This window comes from Oncorhynchus masou, chromosome 28, assembly GCF_036934945.1.
Source record: "Oncorhynchus masou masou isolate Uvic2021 chromosome 28, UVic_Omas_1.1, whole genome shotgun sequence".
Lineage (NCBI taxonomy): Eukaryota > Metazoa > Chordata > Actinopteri > Salmoniformes > Salmonidae > Oncorhynchus > Oncorhynchus masou.
The window spans coordinates 26133385-26155111 of record NC_088239.1 but is presented as its reverse complement, the minus strand read 5'-3'; the positions used below and the strand labels follow the sequence as shown (position 1 = coordinate 26155111).

Genomic DNA, 21727 nt, shown 5'->3' with positions numbered 1-21727 from the left:
CACACAGAGTATTGGATCATAGAGGGACATGCATCATTAATGGCAAGTGTTGTGACTGGCATTACTAACATTGTAGACATAGTTGCAAGCATGTTGAGTTGAGAGAAGTACCTGAAGTCAGCTCCCAGTGAGGCAGCGATGCCGTTGAGCTCCCGCTGCTTCTTGCTCAGTTTCTTACTCACACAGATCACCACACCAGTCAGGACAGCAGCCTCCTCCTCCACCTAAAGGCACAAACAAACGCATTTAAGAAACTGTGTACATCAAAACAAAATTAATTTATAAAGCCCTTCTTACATCAGCTAATATCTCAATGTGCTGTACAGAAACCCAGCCTAAAACCCCAAACAGCAAGCAATGCAGGTGTAGAAGCACGGTGGCTAGGAAAAACTCCCTAGAAAGGCCAGAACCTAGGAAGAAACCTAGAGAGGAACCAGGCTCTGAGGGGTGGCCAGTCCTCTTCTGGCTGTGCCGGGTGGAGATTATAACAGAACATGACCAAGATGGTCAAATAATAATAATCACCGTAGTTGTCGAGGGTACAACAAGTCAGCACCTCAGGAGTAAATGTCAGTTACATGGGCTTGTGAGTGTATGAACTTGGCTGTGAAGGTTGTAGGGTGTGTTCTGTACCGCTCTGTGTGTCTCCTTGCTGAGCTGGGGGCTGGCTGAGAGGGCCTGGAGGTCAGGGTCGTGGCTGCGGGTGCTGTTGGCCAGGGCCACCTTCAGGTTCCTCCCGATGACCTCGGACAGCGGGGTCACGACCTTCTGATTCTGCTGTGACCTGCCCCCTGGTGTGTCCAACGCTGCTAACGCAGCCTGGAATATCATACAAGTACATAACACATCTTGAAACTACAATTTATAAACTGAGCACTGAATTCTGATTGGCTGACAGCCGTGGTACATCAGACCGTATACCACAGGTATGACATGTATTTTTCACTGCCCTAATTACTTTGGTAACCAGTTTAACATAGCAATAATTCACCTCAGGAATTTGTGGTATATGGCCAATATAACATGGCTAAGGGCTGTTCTTTGGCATGGTGTATGTCCAATATAACACGGCTAAGGGCTGTTCTTTGGCATGGTGTATGTCCAATATAACACGGCTAAGGGCTGTTCTTTGGCATGGTGTATGTCCAATATAACACGGCTAAGGGCTGTTCTTTGGCACGACACAATCGCGGAGTTGTCCATACACCACACACACACACACCACCCCCCCCGTGCCTTATTGCTTAAATAATACTCAACTAGGGCTGTGGCGGTCATGACCTTTCGTCAGCTGGTGATTGTCATGCAAATAACTGCCGGCCTCCGAGTAATTGATGGTTAATTTAAAAAAAGTGGCATTTCTAAATGTTGAACTTTATATTCATCTCCAGCAACACCCCAATATCAACATGAGAAAATTGCATGTTTCTAGGTTTTGTAAAAATAAAAATAAAATAAAAACACAAGGAATGTAAGTGTTTCCAATGACATCATCAACCAATAAATGTTGGATTTATTATGGATCCCCTTGGCAGCAGTGACTCTTCCTGGGGTCCAGCAAAATTAAGGCAGGTATACATTTTTTTTTTTAAACATTACAATACATTCACAACATTAAGTGTACACCCTCAGGGCCCTACTCCACTACCACATATAACAAGTCAGGTTCTACAGGCCATAGTTTTGTCACACCTGCACTTTGGTTCTGTCGTGTGGTCAGGTGCCACAAAGGGGGACTAAGGAAAATTGCAATTGGCTCAGAACTGGGAAGCACACCTGACCGTTAGAGAGCCCACTATAATATGCATGTCAATCTCTCCAGGCTTAACGTGGAGCAATTTCCAAATGTCTGATGGTACCGCGTTCATCTGTACAAACAATAGTATGCAAGTATAAAAACCATGGGACCACACAGCCGTCATACTGCTCAGGAAGGAGACGTGTTCTGTCTCCTAGAGATGAACGTACTTTGGTGCGAAAAGTGCAAATCAATCCCAGAACAGCAAAGGAACTTGTGAAGATGCTGGAAGAAACAGGTACAAAAGTATCTATCCACAGTAAAACAAGTCCTATATCAACATAACCTGAAAGGCCTCTCAGCAAGGAAGAAGCCACTGCGCCAAAACCGCCATAAAAAAGCCAGACTACGGTTTGCAACTGCACATACGGACAAAGAAAGTAATTTTTGGAGAAATGTCCTCTGGTCTGATGAAACAAAAATAGAACTGTTTTGCCATAATGACCATCATTATCTTTGGAGTAGAAAGGGGGAGGCTTGCAAGCCGAAGAACACCATCCCAACCGTGGAGCACGGGGGTGGCAGCATCATGTTGTGGGGGTGCTTTGCTGCAGGAAGTGCACTTCACAAAATAGATGGTTTCATGAGGAAGGAAAATTATGTGGACATATTGAAGCAACATCAAGACGTCAGTCAGGAAGTTAATGTGCTTAATTTTAAGAATTGAGAAATAAATATAGCAGCATGAGAAATCTGGAATCCCCTTAAAAAGCAGCCAGTCAAAACTCATTCAACACGAGATTGGGTTTATAAGAACACATTTCAATAGGCTATGTGATTTCCAGCCGCGTTCAAGGGCGCTGAGTACTAGGCCATTAGCGATTGGCTGCTGGCAAGTTTGGTAAGGTACTAACGACCATCAGCGGCATTAGAGCACAGTTTGAGAGAAGCCTAATGCCACTTAATATAATGTTTACATACACTTATGAGATGAGTAATGTAGGGTATGTATATACTGTACTCTATATCTACTGCATCTTTATGTAATACATGCATCACCAGCCACTTTAAACTATGCCACTTTGTTTACATACCCTACATTACTCATCTCATATGTATATACTGTACTCGATACCATCTACTGTATCTTGCCTATGCTGCTCTGTACCATCACTCATTCATATATCCTTATGTACATATTCTTTATCCCTTTACACTTGTGTGTATATAAGGTAGTTGTGGAATTGTTAGGTTAGATTACTCGTTGGTTATTACTGCATTGTCGGAACTAGAAGCACAAGCATTTCGCTACTCTCGCATTAACATCTGCTGTGTATGTGACAAATAACATTTGATTTAGCTACTATGACTCAACATTCAGGTGGAATTTGATGCGGTCATGACTCGTGACTGCCGGTGTGACGGTAATACGGTCACCGTAACAGCCCAATGCTCAACATTATTCCGTCAATTAGTTGCAGCCCCCCCCTTGCCCTCAGAACAGCCTCAATTCATCGGGGCATGGACTACACAAGGTGTTGAAAGTGTTCCACAGGGATGCTGACCCATGTTGACTCCATTGCTTCCCACGGTTGTATCGAGTTGGCTGGATGTCCTTTGGGTGGTACTACAATACCTGCTGTTCAAAAGGCACTTAAATTTGTTGTCTTGCCCATTCACCCTCTGAATGGCACACATACACAATCCATGTCTCAATTGTATCAAGGCTTAAAAATCCTTCTTTAACCAATCTTCTCACCTTCATCTGCACTGCTGAAGGGGATTTAACAAGTGACATCAATACGTGATGATAGCTTTCACCTGATCATTCTGTCACGGTAAAAGCAGGTGTTCTTAAAGTTTGGATACTATTGAGACAAGTGAATCTTACCTTGACATTGAAGGTGGGTCTGAAGAGCTGGTCTCGGCAGAGGAAGCGGGAGGGGGTGTCCAACGGCAGCGCTGGGGATTCTTTCTGCCCCCCTGCTTTCCTGTCCCCCTCTTGACCTCCCGGTGTGGTACAGTCCTTGTCTTGCTGGCCCTTGTCCAGCACGGAGCGGAACACCTTACTCTGGAAACGGCGCGTGTCCAGGGGGGTGACGGCCGCCCCGCTCTGGGGGCCCAGCAGGGGAATCTCTGGGGACTTGTTACGGGCTGGGGGAGGGGGCATGGATTGCTTCTGCGAACCCCCCACAAAACTCTCCTCTTCTCTCTCTGGGGAACAGAGGGAATACATACACTGATTCAGATGCTGAGCTCTATCACATACAGCAGAGCATAAACAGTTTGTGCAAAACTCACCCCCTCGCAATAAATGAAATGCTAAGCTTTCACTGGCCCAGAAGTTACTAAAACATCATTCATCCCCTCCATTGATGCGGGCATTAAATTAAAATCCATTCAAGAAGTGTCCATGGTTGCGAGGCAGACTGACCTGGAGAACGGGACAAATCCACCAGGTATCGCCCCTCTTCTGCCTTCCGGCCCGTCCTGGCAGACTCCAGCACCCAGCGCAGGGTGACGGCGGGTAGCCCCCACTTTTCGGCCGCCTGGTACTTGGTGCCCTCTGGGCTCTGCAGAACCAGGTGGGTACTAGCCAGCATGCCCCTCCTCTGATTGGCCATGCGCACAAAGTAGTCCTGGACACTGTCCGGAGGATGGATATATGGAAAGGAGAGAAGGTAGTAAGACAAGAGAAACAACGTTCAAATACGCCACAAAAGGTTCTTGTTGCAGGCTTTCAGTTTGACGCATAAGCCACAGGTTTTGTTCTCAGTGCAATCCATGTCTGTTTGTGACAAGGGACTAGTATATCCAGTGTGTGTGTGAGAGACTGAGTAGGATGCATAACTAACATTAGAATGTAAAAAAACAAAACATTTATCTGAAAAGTTTTGCAGCTGTATTTGCTGCTAATGGTGTCTTCATCAAGAATCGACTTAGGAGTTCCCTAAGGTCTCATTGGAAAGGTTGGATCCGCCTACGGCCCATATGAAAATGTGCAGTCCTTTGATGTAAGTGTGTCCATTATATCACAATTATCTCTTAAAAACAAACCATTCAAACACTAAATATAACAGAATGCTCTGTCCATATGAACATGTGTACAATGTGGCCCTTCATCTTAGCAACCGCTGTACTTGAACTATAGCCTTGATATTCTTTTATTTATTATTTTTAACTTCAGCTGGTGCCATTTATCTACTGTGCAACCTGTATACTACAAGAACAAACTGTGTCCTTCCTCGTGTGTGTGTGTGTGTGGTGGTTAGGTGGTTACCTGGCTCCCAGGTGTTTGGCTAGCTCTACCAGGGACTCCCTCTCTGCCCCGGTGAACTGGCTGACTGAGAGGACACAGTCTCTGAGAGGGGAGCGGCCCTCCATCACTGACACAGGGCTGAACAAGGGGTGGGAGCCCAGCTCTAACACACACTGCTGCTCCACACACATGGCCTACACAAAGACACATTGATTAAAACGCACACAATATGGGTTAATGAAGAATCACACACACTTGGCCTGAAGAGCCCACCCACACCAAAGACATCAAAAACATGGAGCCAGAATGTTTGTCAACATTCCCTCTCTTACCAGCCAGGTATCAGTGGCCACCTCATCCACAGTGGCCTCCACCTCGCAGCCCAGCAGGGGCACCACAGCGTAGTCAGCCACGGCCCGGGTGCGCCCCACCAGGACCTTCCCACAGTTCTCCGTCACCAGCATGGAGAGCTGGGCCTCCGCCTCTGCCCCAAAGCCCACCAGGAGGAAGCGTTTCCCCGCAAATAGGCCCGCCTCACTGGCCTCCTGCAGGGTGGTGTCAGCTCCGGCCCCAACTTCGGCTATAGTAGAAGCCTGGCCTGGGGCTGAGACCCAGGGCTCTGGTGCTATAGAGCTCTGCCTCCTGTGGATGCTGCTGTCGGCTGGTAGAGGCATCTCCACTGGGGTTGGAGGAGAGAAATAGCAGATGAAGAAAGGAAGTTAGGAGGATATGATGGTGGTACATGGTACCTGGGATTGCAGGTGACCGTGCTGTGACCCCTTTGAGTTGTGGTCTTGCTGCTACACAGAGGAGCTCCTCCCTTACCCACTGTTTGGTCGTCATCCATGTACTGAGAGAGCATGTCCTCCTCGGCCTTCCTGTGTCGAGGGGTAGCTGGTTCGTGGGCAAGGGGGGCAGCCGAGGTGGTGGAGGAGGGACGAGAAGCGGAGGTGCGGGGGGCAGGCATGGCCACGGTTGAAGGGGCGGGGGGCAGACAAGCCGGGTGGTGGTAGTCCCCCTCAGAGAGCAGGCTGCCTCTGGAGAAGCTGTCCAGCAGCCACTGCACCGTCACGACATGAGGCCTGGGGGACAGATCAGAAAGATGGGATCACGTCAAGGCACAAGATAGCCATCATAGGTTATTTCCTACTTGACAACAGGTTGGTTTGCAAATTCATTATCCAAAATTCCCAGGTTTTCCTGAAATACAGTGTAGTGGATTCTGGATTTCCTGTTAATTCCCTCCAGATTCCAGGGATATTCCAAATGGGATTTCTGCAACACCTGGGAATTTTGTGCACATTAATGGAATTTTGCAAACCTATCTACAGGGCTTGGATCCAAGACTGCTTTCCTGCATCTATATCCGTCAGTGGAGGCTGCTAAGGGGAGGACGGCTCATAATAATGCCTGGAATGGAGCAAATGGAATGGCATCAAACACATGGAAACCATGCGTTTGATACCATTCCACCGATTACGCTCCAGCCATTACCACGAGCCCGTCCTCAATTAAAAGGTGCCACCAACTTCGTGATATCCGTACTTGAACAAATGATGGTTTAAATGACAAAGCTTATCAACCAAAGTGTAATATGCAACGGATGAATGTGTCTAACAGCAGCTCTGTGGTCCTGACTGACCGGTGTGTGGCTTTGGCCAGGAAGGTCTTGGTTTCCTGGTCAGTCTCTCCCATGACCACGTGGGTGAGCTCCTCGCTGGGCTGGTTGAAGTGCAGGCCCCCGGCCATGTTGACCAGGCGACGCAGCTTCTCCAGCCTCATCCCTGGAAGCCCACACAGGTACAGCTACAGGGGAAGACAGCGGAAATTCAACTTGCGTTTTCTAAAAGCCAAAGTGGCTTTACAATAAGAAAACGGTAAGGAATAAAGATCCAAAAGGTATATGACATGTCTAAGTGAACAGAATTGAACATTTCTATAAGGCCTCTGTGAGGAAAGTAACCTGTGATTACTCCATAGAGGGGGGGGGGGGTCACAGAATTCAATCGATTTTTTATATTCTAAAAGGGAGTTATAGGATCTCCAGCAAGTGGCTCATATCAGGATATAGTGCTGAAAGGACCTCCTACTGACCTTGCAGCCGTCCAGCAAGTCATCTGCGGGACCGACTGTGATGTCCAGAGCGTCGATAGGGTCTGGTGTGTCCAGCCGGCTGAGCGTGGCATTGGTCAAGGCCGTGTCATTCACCGTCATGCTGCTGTTCACAGAAATGTGGCTCAAGCCCAGTAGAGATGCACTCTCTGTAGGAAAACAACAAATTACCTCATTGTGACCAGGGGCTATTTCTAAGCGCTTTGAAGCATTATAATATGGATATTTGCAGCATGTGTGTGTTTTTATGTACAGTGGCAAGAAAAAGTATGTGAAGCCCTTGGAATTACCTGGATTTCTGCATAAATTGGTCATCAAATTTGAGCTGAAGTCACTACAATAGACAGTGTGCTTAAACGAATAACAAACGAATTGTATTTCTCTTGTCTATATTGCATATATAATTTAAACATTCACAGTGTAGGTTGGAAAAAGTATGTGAACCCCTAGGCTAATGACTTCTCCGAAAGCTAATTGGAGCCAGTAGTCAGCTAACCTGTTAATGAGTCCAATAAATGAGACGATTGGAATATTTGGTTAGAGCTGCACTGCCCCCCTCCCCAAAAAATCACAAAAAAACACAAAATTTGAGTTGCTATTCACAAGAAGCATTGCCCGATGTGAACAATGCATCGAACAAAAGAACTCAGAAGACCTAAGATTTAGAATTGTTGACTTGCACAAGGGGTTACAAAAGTATTTAAAAACCTTGATGTTCATCATTTCATCATCAGTTCAGGACTGTTGCTACTCTCCTTAGGAGTGGCCGTCCTGCAAAGATGGCTGCAAGAGCACAACGCAAAATGCTCAATGAGGTTAAGAAGAATTCTAACGTGTCAGCAAAATACTTACAGAAATCTCTGGAACATGGTAACATCTTTGTTGACGAGTCTACGATACGTAAAACACTAAACAAAGTGTTAATAGGAGGACAACCACAGAAGAAGCCACTGCCGTCCAAAAAAAACATTGCTGCACATCTGAAGTTTGCAAAAGTGCACCTGGATGTTCCACAGCGCTACTGGCAAAATATTCTGTGGACAGATTAAACTAAAGTTGAGTTGTTAGGAAGGAAGGAAGGAACACACCACTATGTGTGGAGAAAATAAAAGCATAGCACACTAACATCAAAACCTCATTCCAACTGTAAAGTATGGTGGAGGGAGCATCATGGTTTGGGGCTGCTTTGGTGCCTTAGGGCCTAGACAGCTTGCGATTGATGGAAAAACGATATTTTGCAGGGGAATGTTAGGCTGTCTGCCAAATGAAGCTCAACAGAAGTTGGGTGATTTACACAGAAAAAAAATACACCTTCTGGAGTGGGCCAGTCAGATTCCTGACCTCAACCTGATTGAGATGCTGTGGTATGACCTCGAGAGCAGTTCACACCAGACACCCCAATAATATTGCTGAACTGAAACAGTTTTGTAAAGAGGACTGGTCCAAAATTCCTCCTGAACGTTGTGCAGGTCTGATCCGCAACTACAGAAAACATATGGTTGAGGTTATTGCTGCCAAAGGAGGGTCAACCAGTTATTAAATCCAAGGGTTAACATACTTCTTCCACCCTGCACTGTGAGTGTTTACACGGTGTTTTCAATAAAGACAAGAAAACGTATAACTGTTTGGTTTTATTAGTTTAAGCAGACTTTGTCTATTGTTGTGACCTAGATGAAGATCAGTTCAAATTTAATAGCCAATTTATGCAGGGTTCACATACTTTGCCATTGTATGTATGTAAACTCAGCAAAAAAAGAAATGTCCTCTCACTGTCAACTGCGTTTATTTTCAACAAACTTAACGATGTGTTAACGTTAACATGTGTAAATATTTGTATGAACATAACAAGATTCAACAACAGACAAACTGAAGGGTACCACAAGAGGGAGGAGGATGTCTTCCCTGTAACGCACAGCGTTGATATTGCCTGAAATGACAACAAGCCCAGTCCAATGATGCGGTGACACACCGTCCTAGACCCTCCACCTCCAAATACATCCCGCTCCAGAGTTCAGGCCTCAGTAACGCTCATTCCTTCGACAATAAACACAAATCCGACCATCACCCCTGGTGAGACAAAACCGTGACTCGTCAGTGAAAAGCATTTTTTGCCAGTCCTGTCTGGTCCAGCGACTGTGTGTTTGTGCCCATAGGCGACGTTGTTGCCGGTGATGTCTGGTGAGGACCTGCCTTACAAGCCCTCAGTTCAGCCTCAGGCTATTGTGGACAGTCTGAGCACAGATGGAGGGATTGTGCATTCCTGGTTTAACTCTGGCAGTTGTTGTTGCCATCCTGTACCGGTCTCGCAGGTGTGATGTTCAGATGTACTGATCCTGTGCAGGTGTCGTTGCACGTGGTCTGCCACCGCGAGGACGATCAGCTGCCCGTTCTGTCTCCCTGTAGCGCTGTCTTAGGCGTCTCACAGTACGGACATAGCAATTTATTGCCCTGGCCACATCTGCAGTCCACATGCCTCCTTGCAGCATGCCTAAGGCGCGTTCACGCAGATGAGCAGGGACCCTGGGCATCTTTCTTTTGGTGTTTTTCCAGAGTCAGTAGAAAGGCCTCTTTAGTGTCCAAAGTTCTCATAACTGTGACCTTAATTGCCTACCGTCTGTAAGCTGTTAGTGTCTTAACGACCGTCCCACAGGTGCATGTTCATTAATTGTTTATGGTTCAATGAACAAGCATGGGAAACAGTGTTTAAACCCTTTACAATGAAGACCTGTGAAGTTAATTCGTAAAAATCAAATTATCTTTGAAAGACAGGGTCCTGAAAAGGGGAGGTTTCTTTTTTTTTGCTGAGTTTACGCATGTGTATTCTTACGCCTCACGACAATTGCCCTTCAGAGTCAATACATACCTATTGAATAGGGATGGGGGTTTGAAATATTCGAACAGTATCATGAATTTTTGTAAGATATGCAAAATATAGATATTTGTAACGTAGCTACGTTTTAAACCTGAGCACTGCGGCGCGAGGGAGAGATGCTGGCGCTCTATTGAACCCTGAACACTTGCCATATTCAGACCGTTCTCTATTGCTGCAGCTGCGGAGGGAAGTGTGTGTAGCGCGCAGACAGAGGGTGAGAGATACGCAAAGGCAACTCGGCTACAGCCAAGACGAGCTAACTTGTAGCAGCCACAATGGTATTCATCATCCCATTTAACAGTGTCTGTCTTGACTGGAGTATTTTTATTTAACCTTTATTTAACTTGGCAAGTCAGTTAATAAATTATTTACAATGACGGCCTACTTGTAAATCCCCCCTGGGCCAAACCCTCCCTTAACCCGGACGACACTGGGCCAATTGTGCAACGCACTGTGGGACTCCAGATCACGGTCGGTTGTGATACAGCCCGGGATCGAACCCGCGCCTGTAGTAACACCTCTAGCACTGCGATGCTGAGCCCCTCGGAAGTTGCCCAGAGAAGCTAGACAGCTATAGCAAGCTATGCTAATTGTGGACACATGCTGCGCTTTCCCCCCAACTCCATTCAGATAAAACAGCCCACCTATTGGTTGCTCGTTGTATCCAGCTCCTTCTCATTTCACTAACTTTTAATTACGTCATTGCATTAGTGAGTTCACTCCATTTGCTACACATTGAGCTTCTTTGCTGCTTTGATTGGCCAAACACGCTACACACGAAGGCTACCACTTTCCATGTCTGTAGCTTGTTAGCTGTTGAAACAGTGTTGCTTTTATGCATTTTGTTGTGTTGCTTTTTGTGCTATTGCTCGGTCTGCGTGCTGTGTGTTGCTTGTCCTATGTTGCTCTGCAAGTGTTCACTGCTCATTGTTTGAGTGTATTATTGATTTGAATAAAACCGGAACTTTTACTGCAAAGTTGATTAATGTGCACCGTCCCTGTAAAAATAAAACTCAAAACTGTTCGGCTAACTGGCCTTTTCATGGGGCGCACCGTGCACGTCATAAAACTACATTGATATTTATAAAACAATCATTTGAAATGTCATGGTATATCCTTGGATGTAGAATGCCACACTGATATTTTAAATGTAATTTAGAAAAAGCCTTTTCATTGTTAAAATAGGCTTATATTGTTTTATTTTAGCAAAAATGTACTCAAGTCATCGAATACCAACATCCATTTAGATATTCAAATAACTGCGCACATCACTACTATTGAATAATCAGTCATAAAATTCGGAAATAAAAAAATTGTAAAAATAAACGGCAAGCTTGGCGCCTCACCTGCTTTCTTCTTGCTGGTCCCGGTCGGGGTGGAGGTGTGGGGTTTCCCGTCTTTCTGATCCCCTCGCTCCACCGTGTAGCGACTCTCGTCCTGGCAGAAGCCTTTCTCGATGCTGTCAAACAGCCAGTGCAGAGACACACAGAAGACATTCCACTTCTGTGCACACTCATACTTCTGACCTGTAGGCACAGACAGTGAAAGTGACAGAAACTGGGTGGCAGTAGGAGAGACTCAGGAACTCTACGACCTAAAGCTGTTATTATATAAAAGGACATGAAGCATGTCTGTCCTTGTGATTATGAAGGAAAAGATGTGTGTGGCTGAAGCAGGATTTATTCCTGCTTAATTTCTTTGTGATGTGTGTGGAACTGATTCCGAACCTAACTAATTTGGACAATAAAGGCAAGTTCGACCTACCTGAGGGCTCGCTGACGATGAGGTGGGTGCACTCGTTCATCTTGAGCTGTCCGGTGTAGCTGGCCCCGTGCAGCTGGCAGAGCCTCTGCACCTTCTTACGCTCCACCGTGGAGAGGCCTGTGACACAGACGGTGCAGCCACAGAGCACAGGGCACAAGTAGTCCTCTATGGGCAGGTCAGTGTATCTGAACAGGCTGAGGGGAAGAGAGAGACAGGGAGATGAATAGATTGGTTTAAAGCTGCAATATGTAACTTTGAGTGACCCCACCAAATTCACATGGAAACGAGAATTATAGATCTGTCATTTTCAGTGAAAGCAAGTCTAAGAAGCGGTAGGTCTGTTCTTGTGTGCCATTTCTATGCTTCCTATTCTTAAGTTTATTTTTTGCGTCTTACTTTCAGTTTTGTACACGAGCTTCAATCTGAAAATACAATATTTTTGGTTACCGAAAATATATTTCACAGCGGTTTAGCTGGTAATGCATTGCTTGTTCTACACTACATATTGCTTGTTTTGTCACAAACTGAAATTTGGCAAATTTTAGCAACCAGGAAATGGCAATGATTTATGAACATTGCACCTTAAATTTATGGAAGTAAAATACAACTGCAGCTACATGATGCATCCAGGAAATACGATGAGATGGAGATGCTGAGGGCTGTGCAGAGAATAGTAAGGCGCTGAATAGAGGAGGCAGACAATGCTGCAGGACTGTTTTGAGAACTGATTGAAATAAGTTAAGATTCATCCACTCAGGACTCATCCATCAACATTGAGGAATATAAATCGTCAGGCCACAGGCTTCATTAGGAAATGTGTTGATGATGATGTACCCATAATAACAATCAGGACATACACCAATCAAAAATCCTGGATGAACTGAGATATCCGTACCATGCTGAGAGCCCATACTGCAGCATTCAATGTCAGCATAACGAAACCCGGTGACGCCTATAAGGCAAGAGCTCCGAAAATCCATTATGGACGAAAAAAATACGAGAGAGACTCAAACTTGAATTGATGTTCGACAACTCAGACTCGCGACGCATGTGGAAAGGACTACAGAATATCACAGAATACAAAGGCAAATCCAGGTGTATGTAGTGCCTGCCGAATCCTCCGACCCAGGTGAGCTTAACACATTCTATTGCTGCGTCGAGGCAGACAATACCGAGCCATCCAAGAAGGCTCTTGCTGTTCCGGACAACCAAGTGCTTTCTCTCCTTGAAGCTGATGAGGAAAACTCTCAAAAGAGTGAATACTCAAAGTCGGTGGCCCAGATGACATCCCTGAGCGGGTCTTCAGAGTGTGTGCTGACTAGTTGGCGGGTGTCTTCTCTGACATTTTCAACCAGTCCCTATGCCAGGCTGTTGTTCCCACCTGCTTCAAGGAGACCACCATTGTCCCAGAGTCCAAGAAAAACAATGTGACATGCCCAAATGACTAATCACCCTGTCTCACTCACACCAGTCATCATGAAGTGCTTTGAGGAGGTTGGTAAGGCCAGGAACACAGGACCCACTTCAATGTTGCATTCCGCTCCACGGAAGATGCCATTTCCATAGCTATTCACCCAGCCATAACACATCTGGACAAGAGGAATACCTACAGTTCAGCATTCAACGCTATTGTTCCCCTGAAGCTTGACACCAAGTTCAGAGCCCTGGGTCTGGACACCACCCTCTGCAACTGGATCCTGGACTTCTTGACAGGCAGACCACAGGCTGTGAGGATTGGCAACAACACCTCCTCCAAACTGACTCAACACAGTTGCCCTCTGCGTTGCGTCCTCAGCTGAACTTCCTGTTCACCCACGACTGGCTGGCTTTGCACGACACCAACTCCATCATCAAGTTTGCTGACGACACCACAGTGCCTGAGGTGTCCCAATCCCCCAAAACACGTAAATATGGCACCTTCCTGTATTATATGCAGGAAGTTATAATCATTAGTTATAACTACACATGGCTGATGATATTACTCGTTTATCTAGTGTGATTTAACAAAAGTGCATTTGCGAAAAAAAAGCACAAACGTTGGATGACTGTACCTAACCATAAACACCAATGCCTTTCTTAAAATCAATACACAGAAGTATATATTTTTAAACCTGCATATTTAGCCAAAATAAATCCAGGTTTGCAGGCAATATTAACCAGGTGAAATTGTGTAATTTCTCTTGCGTTCATTGCACGCAGAGTGAGGGTATATGCAACAGTTTGGGCAGCCTGGCTCATTGAACTAATTTGCCAGAATTCTACATAATTATGACATAACATTGAAGGTTGTGTAATGTAACAAGAATATTTAGACTTAGATAAAATACCGAACGGTTTTGTATTTCACTGAAATAATAAACATTTTGTTTTCGAAATGATAGTTTCCGGATTCGATCATATTAATGACCAAAGGCTAGTATTTCTGTGTGTTGTTATGTTATAATTAAGTCTGATTTGATAGAGCAATCTGACTGAGCAGCAGCAGGCCCGTAAGCATTCATTCAAACAGCACTTTCGTGCGCTTTGCCAGCAGCTCTTTGCAAGCACAGCGTTGTTTATGACTTCAAGCCTATCAGCCTAATGGCTGGTGTAACCGATGTGAAATGGCTAGCTAATGGCTAGCTAGTTAGTTGGGTGTGCGCTAATAGCGTTTCAAACATCACTCGCTCTGAGACTTCGAGTAGTTATTCTCCTTGCTCTGCAAGGGCAGCGGCTTTTGTGGAACGATGGGTAACGCTGCTTTGAGTGTGGCTGTTGTCGATGTGTTCCTGGTTCGAGGGGCGAGGAGAGGGATGGAAGATATACTGTATACTTACTTGTTGAGTTTATATTTTTGTTCAGTGTATTTTACTGAGCCATTTACTTTGTTAGTATTCTTATATTTTATTGTTTCTTATCGTTGTTGCATTATCGAGAAGGAACCTGCAAGTAAGCATTTTGTTGGACGTGTATAGCATGTGTGTCCCGTACATATGACTAATACAATTTGAAACTAGGTACACTTTTTACATACTTGCTACATCTTTGGTTGATTAGACATCGTTTTCATTAATGTCTCTGGCAAAATGAGAAAGACATAAAAATTCCTATTACCTGTCCTGTGATTTCTCCCAGCAGGTTTTGACCCAGGCGGGCAGCAAGATGGGCTTCCCCATGCTGGCGGCCACCAGGTACTTCTTGCTCCCCACCTCCCCGGCAACTAGGTGAGTGACAGACACGTTAAGGTCCCGATAGACCCGCCCTCCCATCAGCTGTACCAGATCCATCACGTCAGCCTGGAGGTACAGAGACAGACACAGTCACTAACAGACCTAATACATTGGATGCATAACATTTCCGGGCATGAGATGCTCCCATTCATTTCAGAGTAACCTGGACCTAAGCAGCACAGCTCCGCAAGAGGCACGCACTGCTCAGAGTAAAATTACACTTTGTTTCCATTTTCACCCCATTTTTCTCCCCAATTTAGGGGTATCCAATTGGTAGTTACAGTCTTGTCTCATCGCTGCAACTCCCGTACGGACTCGGGAGAGGCGAAGGTCGAGAGCCGTGCGTCCTCCGAAACACAACCCAACCAAGCCGCATTGTTTGACACAATGCCCACTTAACCCAGAAGGCAGCCGCACCAATGTGTCGGAGGAAACACCGTACACCTGCCAACCGTGTCAGCGTATACTGCGCCTTGCCAAACCCTCCCCTAACCCGGACAATGCTGGGCCAATTGTGCGCCGCCCCATGGGTCTCCTGGTAGCGGCTGTCTGTGACAGAGCCTGGACTCGAGCCCTGACTGTCTAGTGGCACAGCCAGCACTGCAATGCAGTACCTTGCACCACTCGGGAGGCGGTTCTATTTTCGAGAGCTCCCCAGTAAGGATGTTTATGTGGATGTATTACATAATTGGCATGAAAAACACTTGCCATCATTGTTGACAAGTCAAGCAGAGTAGAGGGGAAAGCAATGGATTTACCCTAGCCTCCTTGTCCAGACTGGTGCAGGAGATGGTAACATCAGCCATGGCCATGTTGTAGACAGGCTGCTCTGCTTTGGGAACACAGCGCTGCTGCTGCAGGCAGAAGAGCACCACTAGTGGACTCACCACTCGACAGCCCAGCTTTCACAGAGACAAAGGGAGGGAAACAAAGTTTTACACTAATGACAAATTTTTCAGTACACTACATTGCTGAATGCTGACAGTGTTCTTAACATGTTGTGACTTGTGAGGATAAGTAGTTAGAAGCCAGGTTTGGGAATGTGTGCGTCTTGAGACAGACCTTTGTGCAGTGGTGGAAGGCTGGAGTGGAAAAGGTACTGAAGACAAATAGAGACTTGTCATTACGGTCCATCTGTAATGCAGTCTCCTCATCAATGTTCTTCAAATAACTCTCTGACTGGAGCTCCGTTATGGCCTGTTTCAGAAGGAATAGAAACCAACACTTCAATAACAGAAACCAAATGCATTACTATTTTAATATCAAATGTTAGTGGTTGCTCATGGACACTATAGTAGTGGCAGTGGTATCGTAATCAAAGTTGTACTCACCTCATAGGCCTTGACAGCAAGGTCTGTCTTTCGTCCATTGACTTCTACAAATTTCACAACGAAGCCATCTCGATCTCCTTTCGACATGGTCAACCTGCCATGTGACAGAAGTGCATTAACCCGTCATATGGCTAACACCGGCTCTTTAATTCATGACATACGTTAGCTAGCGACAGGGAACATAGCTAGCTAGTTGCTCGATGACATGAGTGGTGACATTATTAACCAGCTAACGTTAGCTTATTTAACTGTCAGTGTCAATAATGACTATAGCATCATCTACATATTTAAACGTTAGCTAGCTAACATTAGCCGACAAATAATTATTGCAAGGCAGTCACTTTCTGTGCGGAGTGTGTATCCTCAACGTCTGGGACGAGTTCAGGACCCGGTTAAAAAAGGCAAATACCTTCAAGTATAACGTTAGTACCATAGCTAGGATCCTATGGTTCGAACAATGAACTTATGCCTTAAGCTGTTTTTGGGAAACCGGGCCCTGGTTCACCAATGTTCTTACCTTATTGGACCGCCAATATAATATTTTTTACTTTAGGAAATAACTAGGTTTGTTAAATTATCTAGAACTAGCAAGCAACATTAACAGGTTTAAAAGTCGAGCTCGCAAGGGGCCAAAATCACTGGTGCACGAGCCCCAAATGAAGACGACTGGATGCCTTCTCGAATTGGAACGTCATTCACAGAGCTTGAAGATCATCAAAATACGATGTTTAAATCTGAACAAACAATCGCCATCGTCAATTGTCTCGATCACTTGTATACAACAAATACAAAAAAAAGTTCAAAAATCTTGTAGGCGTTGCTATTCGCGCGCGGAAATCGTAATCAGATGCAGACGGAAGTGAGGTTTGTGGGGCTCCTAAGAAAATAAAGTTAACTTGAACGTGCGCCCTCTGCTGGCAGGCATATAAATAAACTAATTCAACACGATTTCCACTTACCCTTGCTGCTGCCAGCTGTGTAACTGATTCAGCATGCCACACCATTATGTTTACATTTCAAAAAAATAGTCAAATCCTAAGGCCAGTCTACTTAAAATATCAGAAATACTAACAGGTATGGGTTGTAAATTGTGATTAGATGTATTGTTAGTATGTGGACTGCAGCTCAAGATTCTGTACCACTATGGCACAAGAGTGTGCTTGTTCTGTCATTGTATGTAGTGTTGCTATGCCCCATTTTGGCATAAAGTTAAACATTTCTCTTATCTGACTGTACTTTATATAGTCATTCATTCTTCTCATTAGTACTGACAATAGAAACACACATTATGAAGAACACTGTGGATTCCCTTTTTATTTCCTAAAATTGTATTTACAAGTGCGACTGATTCTTTTAAAATGTACATTCAATATAGAAAGTTTGTCATATTACATTGAACATTTCACAATTGCACTAGTCTTTCACATATATTTATAATCAGAGTCAGTATCATTCCTCATGTCTTAGCAGAAGCTCACTTGAATTGGTAAAGACCGTTATTTACCTATAAATATTAGAGTGCTTTTTGCATTCTGGGGAAGGAAAAGAACAAAAAGATTTGTGGTGGTGGAAGAAAGGTCAAACTTCAAAGAGTGAGCAGAGCAAAGTATGGCGCAGGATCATTGTGATTGGAGTAATACAGAAAGGAGACAACAGACGCACGTGTGACCACTTCAAAAAGGGGCAGACGGACGCTGACGTCTAGTCTTGCCCTGTCTCAAAGCGCTGTTCCCTATGGGGGGGGGGGGGTCCAGAGCACTAATACACCACAGTTCTGTGAGTTCCTCCTTACAACATTTTTCAACATCTTTCAACCATACCACACTAAAACATACATTATAAAATTAGGAAAGGTTTGACTGGTCCTGTAAACAGGTGAGCGGAGGAGATTAAGTTCATCTTTGTCCAGTGGTCACATGTTCAGGCCGGATACACACAAGGTACCCTCCTTCAGGACTCGTGGCTGTGAGGGTATGTGCTGCCAGGCAGAGCAGTGAGACCGGGCATGATGGAGAGAGGAAGGAGAAGAGAATGAGGGCGGTAGGTCCAAATTTTCTTCTGTTCGTCTATCCCCACCACAAAAAAAATTTGAGATTAAAAAATATATTCATACAAAAGTAAACTATTTGTGTCATTGGAAAAAACAAAGCGGAAAAACAGAAGAAGAAAAAAAGGTTGACTCGATGACAAGGGTTATCATTTGCTTTAAAACAATCAAACAAAGGTTTACAACGAGTGCTGCTTGGAGGCGGGGAAGGAAAGCGACATTTTAAGGGTTTGAGGGCAGACATTTTGGAGACTGTCTGTGATGGCCCCCTTTCCTCCCTCCCTCTCTCTCTTTCTCCCTCCTTCAGAGAGCTGAGCAGTCTCTGAGCTGCAGCCTGTGAGCCACAGGGTAGTCTGGATGCCTGAGCACTTCTTCCTCCCTCTCTGTCAGTCAGTCAAATCAGCCTGAGTCTCCAATGTCATTGTCCACAGGAGGCGGAACGCTGGGCAGCACTGTGGAGCCGGTTCCTGCTGTAAGGTAGCCTGCTACACCTGGACCTGCAGGAACCACAGAGACAGACAGAGAGAGAGAGAGAGCGGATGAGTTAAGAGAGAGACATACTTAGGATGGCAAAATTCCAGTAACTCTCCAAAAATTCCCAGTTGTTTCAGATATTCAGGTTGGAAGACTCCTAGAATCAGGAGGGAATAAACAGGAAATCTGCAATCCTAAAACCTGAACCGGAGAATTTTTGGAAAGTTGCCAGAATTTTACAACGCAAGACATACTAAAGGCCACTGCGAATGTTCAATCTGGGTGACTGAGGAGGCATGATGTGATGCAAGTGAAAGTCACAACTGATGCACGTACAACATCGTGTGATTATGCTACAGGGTTGGTTGTATGGGGTGGTGCTAGAGATGGCATTGAGGTATACGAGTATATGAACTATTGCTACAGAGCATCCACGAGCATATTGTCACTTTACTTTGTTAGGGACACTGTTGGTTTCTCAAGGGCAGGGCTGGCCCATTAGTAGTTCAGAGGATTCACCCATTGATATGTGCTACAGGGACTTCATGCGTACAGTGTTTTTCCAATCCATGTCTGGAGATGGAGATGAGTGGGGGAAAAGTGGAAATTGAACAACGGCACAAGATGGAGTGTGACGGAGCCTCCCGAGTGGCGCAGTGGTCTAAGGTACTGCATTGCAGTGCTAGCTGTGCCACTAGAGATTCTGGGTTCGAGTCCAGGCTCTGTTGCAGCCGGGAGACCCATGGGGCGGCACCCAATTGGCCCAGCATCGTCCAGGTTAGGGGAGGATTTGGCCGGCAGGGATGTCCTTGTCCCATCGCGCACTAGCGACTCCTGTGGCGGGCCAGGCGCAGTACACGCTGACACGGTCGGCAGGTGTACGGTGACATTGGTGAGGCTGGCTTCCAGGTTAAGTGGGCATTGTGTCAAGAAGCAGTGCGGCTTGGTTGGGTTTCGCAGGACGCACGGCTCTCGATCTTCACCTCTCCCGAGTCCGTACGTAAGTTGCAGCGATGGGACTAACTACCAATTGGATACCAAAAAATTGGGAAGAAAAAGGGGGTAAAATATATATAAATAAATAAAAAGATGGAGAGTGCCATGTCAAATAGTGGAGATGGAGAGTGGCATGGGAGCAAGGATAAAGTCTACCTGCGTCAGAGCAAAGAGAGAGGAGGCGCGCTGGGAGGGCCCTGCACAGGAAACTACAGCCCACTCCGCAGGGGGCTGCTGGCCGCCATGAGAGAGGGAGTGGAAACACCTGAAGAAGGAAATGTGGAGGAAGAGGAGAAAGGGAAGGAAAGGAGGAAGAGAGGAAAAGGAGGGAGGGTACTAAGCACAAAGTGAAGAGGCAGTGCCCACAAAATGCCTCAAGGGAAGCATAGAAGAGCGAAGGATTCAGATTGAGCCCGTAGAAAGCCCCCTCTAAACTTACCATCTTTGTAGCGAATAACAGAATGTGTGCAGATTCCATTCCTACCTGTGAGGTACCCTGCGGTCTGGGACTCGGAGATGAATAGGTCATGTTTCTGGTCTTTGAAGGCACTCCACACAGTGGACCGAGCCAAGATTTCATTCACCTGCAACACAGTACCACTCAGACTGACACGTGTACAATACCACAGCGGATAGGATAAGATCAACTTGAATGTCCTACGGAGAAAAGTCTCTTAGCCACAGTACTGATGTATTGTGTACAGTGTTTATATACATCTCACACACACAACATATACATTTCAACTACAAGCTAAAATACATCAAAAAGCTGTGCTCTGTCTCAGTAGACTGCGTGACTTGTTTAAAAACAACGTGCATTACCCTCAAGATTCCTGTGATAAAAGTATCTCCCGTGTCTCTGGTTCGCTGGGGCCTGCCGCTGTGATGAACGAGCCATTGCGAATGTAAGCGTCATTGGGTAGTAACCAAGGCTACAACTGCACGGTTCTTCCCCAGGACACTTATTTACTGTTAGATTAATACATGGCTACCAGCAGCGGGTATTACGTTTCCAGTTCGTGACCTAGCTAACGTGTTTTGAGTTTCCACTTGCTCAGGTGGTGACTTAGCACCAAATAAATGTGCCTGTGATATTTTGTGCACATAAAGATGTATTCAAATTCATCTCTATTGAAAAAAATATAATTCTGAAAATTCTGGAGCCCTATTTTAACAATTAAATACAATAGCCTAAGTGCCAACTCAAAATTCATGACAATCCCTGGATTGGGTTGCACAACAAAATATATTTAAATCATGCATTCCCTGCATAAACATCCTAAAGATGAATAACGTCTCAGTAATCTATTACACCTCTTAGTATAGCATGGTGAATGACTTGCTAAGATGGTTACATCATTTTTCAATTGTGTGATGCTACAAAACAAATAAAATAGGTTGAAACCAAATCATGGGCTGGTGCCACCAACTGTAAAAGGTAGTGGCACCGTTGTCACCAGGGGAAAATGATCGTCTGGAGCCCTGTTGACATGCTGGACGACATGCTGGACGACATGCTGGACGACATGCTGGACGACATGCTGGACGACATGCTGGACGACATGCTGGACGACATGCTGGACGACATGCTGGACGACATGCTGGACGACATGCTGGACGACATGCTGGACGACATGTTGATTTGACATACAGCCAGGGGTGCCTTACCTGTTCGCCATACTGCAGACTGCGTGTCATGGACTTGAGAGCCTTGACGATCTGAGCCTTGGTGGCCGAGGGGTTGTCTAAGGTCTCCAGCCCGATCCCTTCCAGTAGCCGCAGAAGGTACGGCACCAAATCCACTCGTAGGGCCTGTGTGTGCACGTACAAAACACATTAAAACACTAAAATTACATGGAATAACAACACGTATGAAAAGGACAGAACACCAAGTCTTTTGCTAAAGGAATTAACAGTAAGAAACG

General features: G+C 45.5%; 2 protein-coding genes across 5 annotated transcripts in view; both read right to left on the bottom strand.

Moving 5' to 3' along the window:
- Positions 1 to 17126, bottom strand: part of topbp1 (DNA topoisomerase II binding protein 1) — a 31348-nt gene extending 14222 nt beyond the window's left edge. The window contains exons 1-16 of the mRNA XM_064941696.1: positions 16803 to 17126; positions 16286 to 16379; positions 16017 to 16151; positions 15713 to 15856; positions 14839 to 15020; positions 11746 to 11939; positions 11328 to 11507; positions 7092 to 7258; positions 6640 to 6803; positions 5823 to 6079; positions 5330 to 5676; positions 5019 to 5191; positions 4173 to 4384; positions 3630 to 3952; positions 634 to 819; positions 112 to 224 (exon numbers count right to left, since the gene is read on the bottom strand). Of these exons, the coding sequence (XP_064797768.1) occupies positions 112 to 224; positions 634 to 819; positions 3630 to 3952; positions 4173 to 4384; positions 5019 to 5191; positions 5330 to 5676; positions 5823 to 6079; positions 6640 to 6803; positions 7092 to 7258; positions 11328 to 11507; positions 11746 to 11939; positions 14839 to 15020; positions 15713 to 15856; positions 16017 to 16151; positions 16286 to 16372 (2864 nt within the window). The 5' untranslated portion in view covers positions 16373 to 16379; positions 16803 to 17126. The remainder of the gene's footprint in view (positions 1 to 111; positions 225 to 633; positions 820 to 3629; positions 3953 to 4172; positions 4385 to 5018; positions 5192 to 5329; positions 5677 to 5822; positions 6080 to 6639; positions 6804 to 7091; positions 7259 to 11327; positions 11508 to 11745; positions 11940 to 14838; positions 15021 to 15712; positions 15857 to 16016; positions 16152 to 16285; positions 16380 to 16802) is intronic.
- A 445-nt stretch (positions 17127 to 17571) lies between these two features.
- Positions 17572 to 21727, bottom strand: part of LOC135517426 (dnaJ homolog subfamily C member 13-like) — a 47458-nt gene continuing 43302 nt past the window's right edge. For all 4 annotated transcript variants that reach the window (XM_064941694.1, XM_064941692.1, XM_064941693.1 and 1 more), the window contains 3 exons: positions 21471 to 21614; positions 20287 to 20386; positions 17572 to 18829 (listed from right to left, as the gene is read on the bottom strand). In XM_064941694.1, the coding sequence (XP_064797766.1) occupies positions 18732 to 18829; positions 20287 to 20386; positions 21471 to 21614 (342 nt within the window). In that variant the 3' untranslated portion in view covers positions 17572 to 18731. The remainder of the gene's footprint in view (positions 18830 to 20286; positions 20387 to 21470; positions 21615 to 21727) is intronic.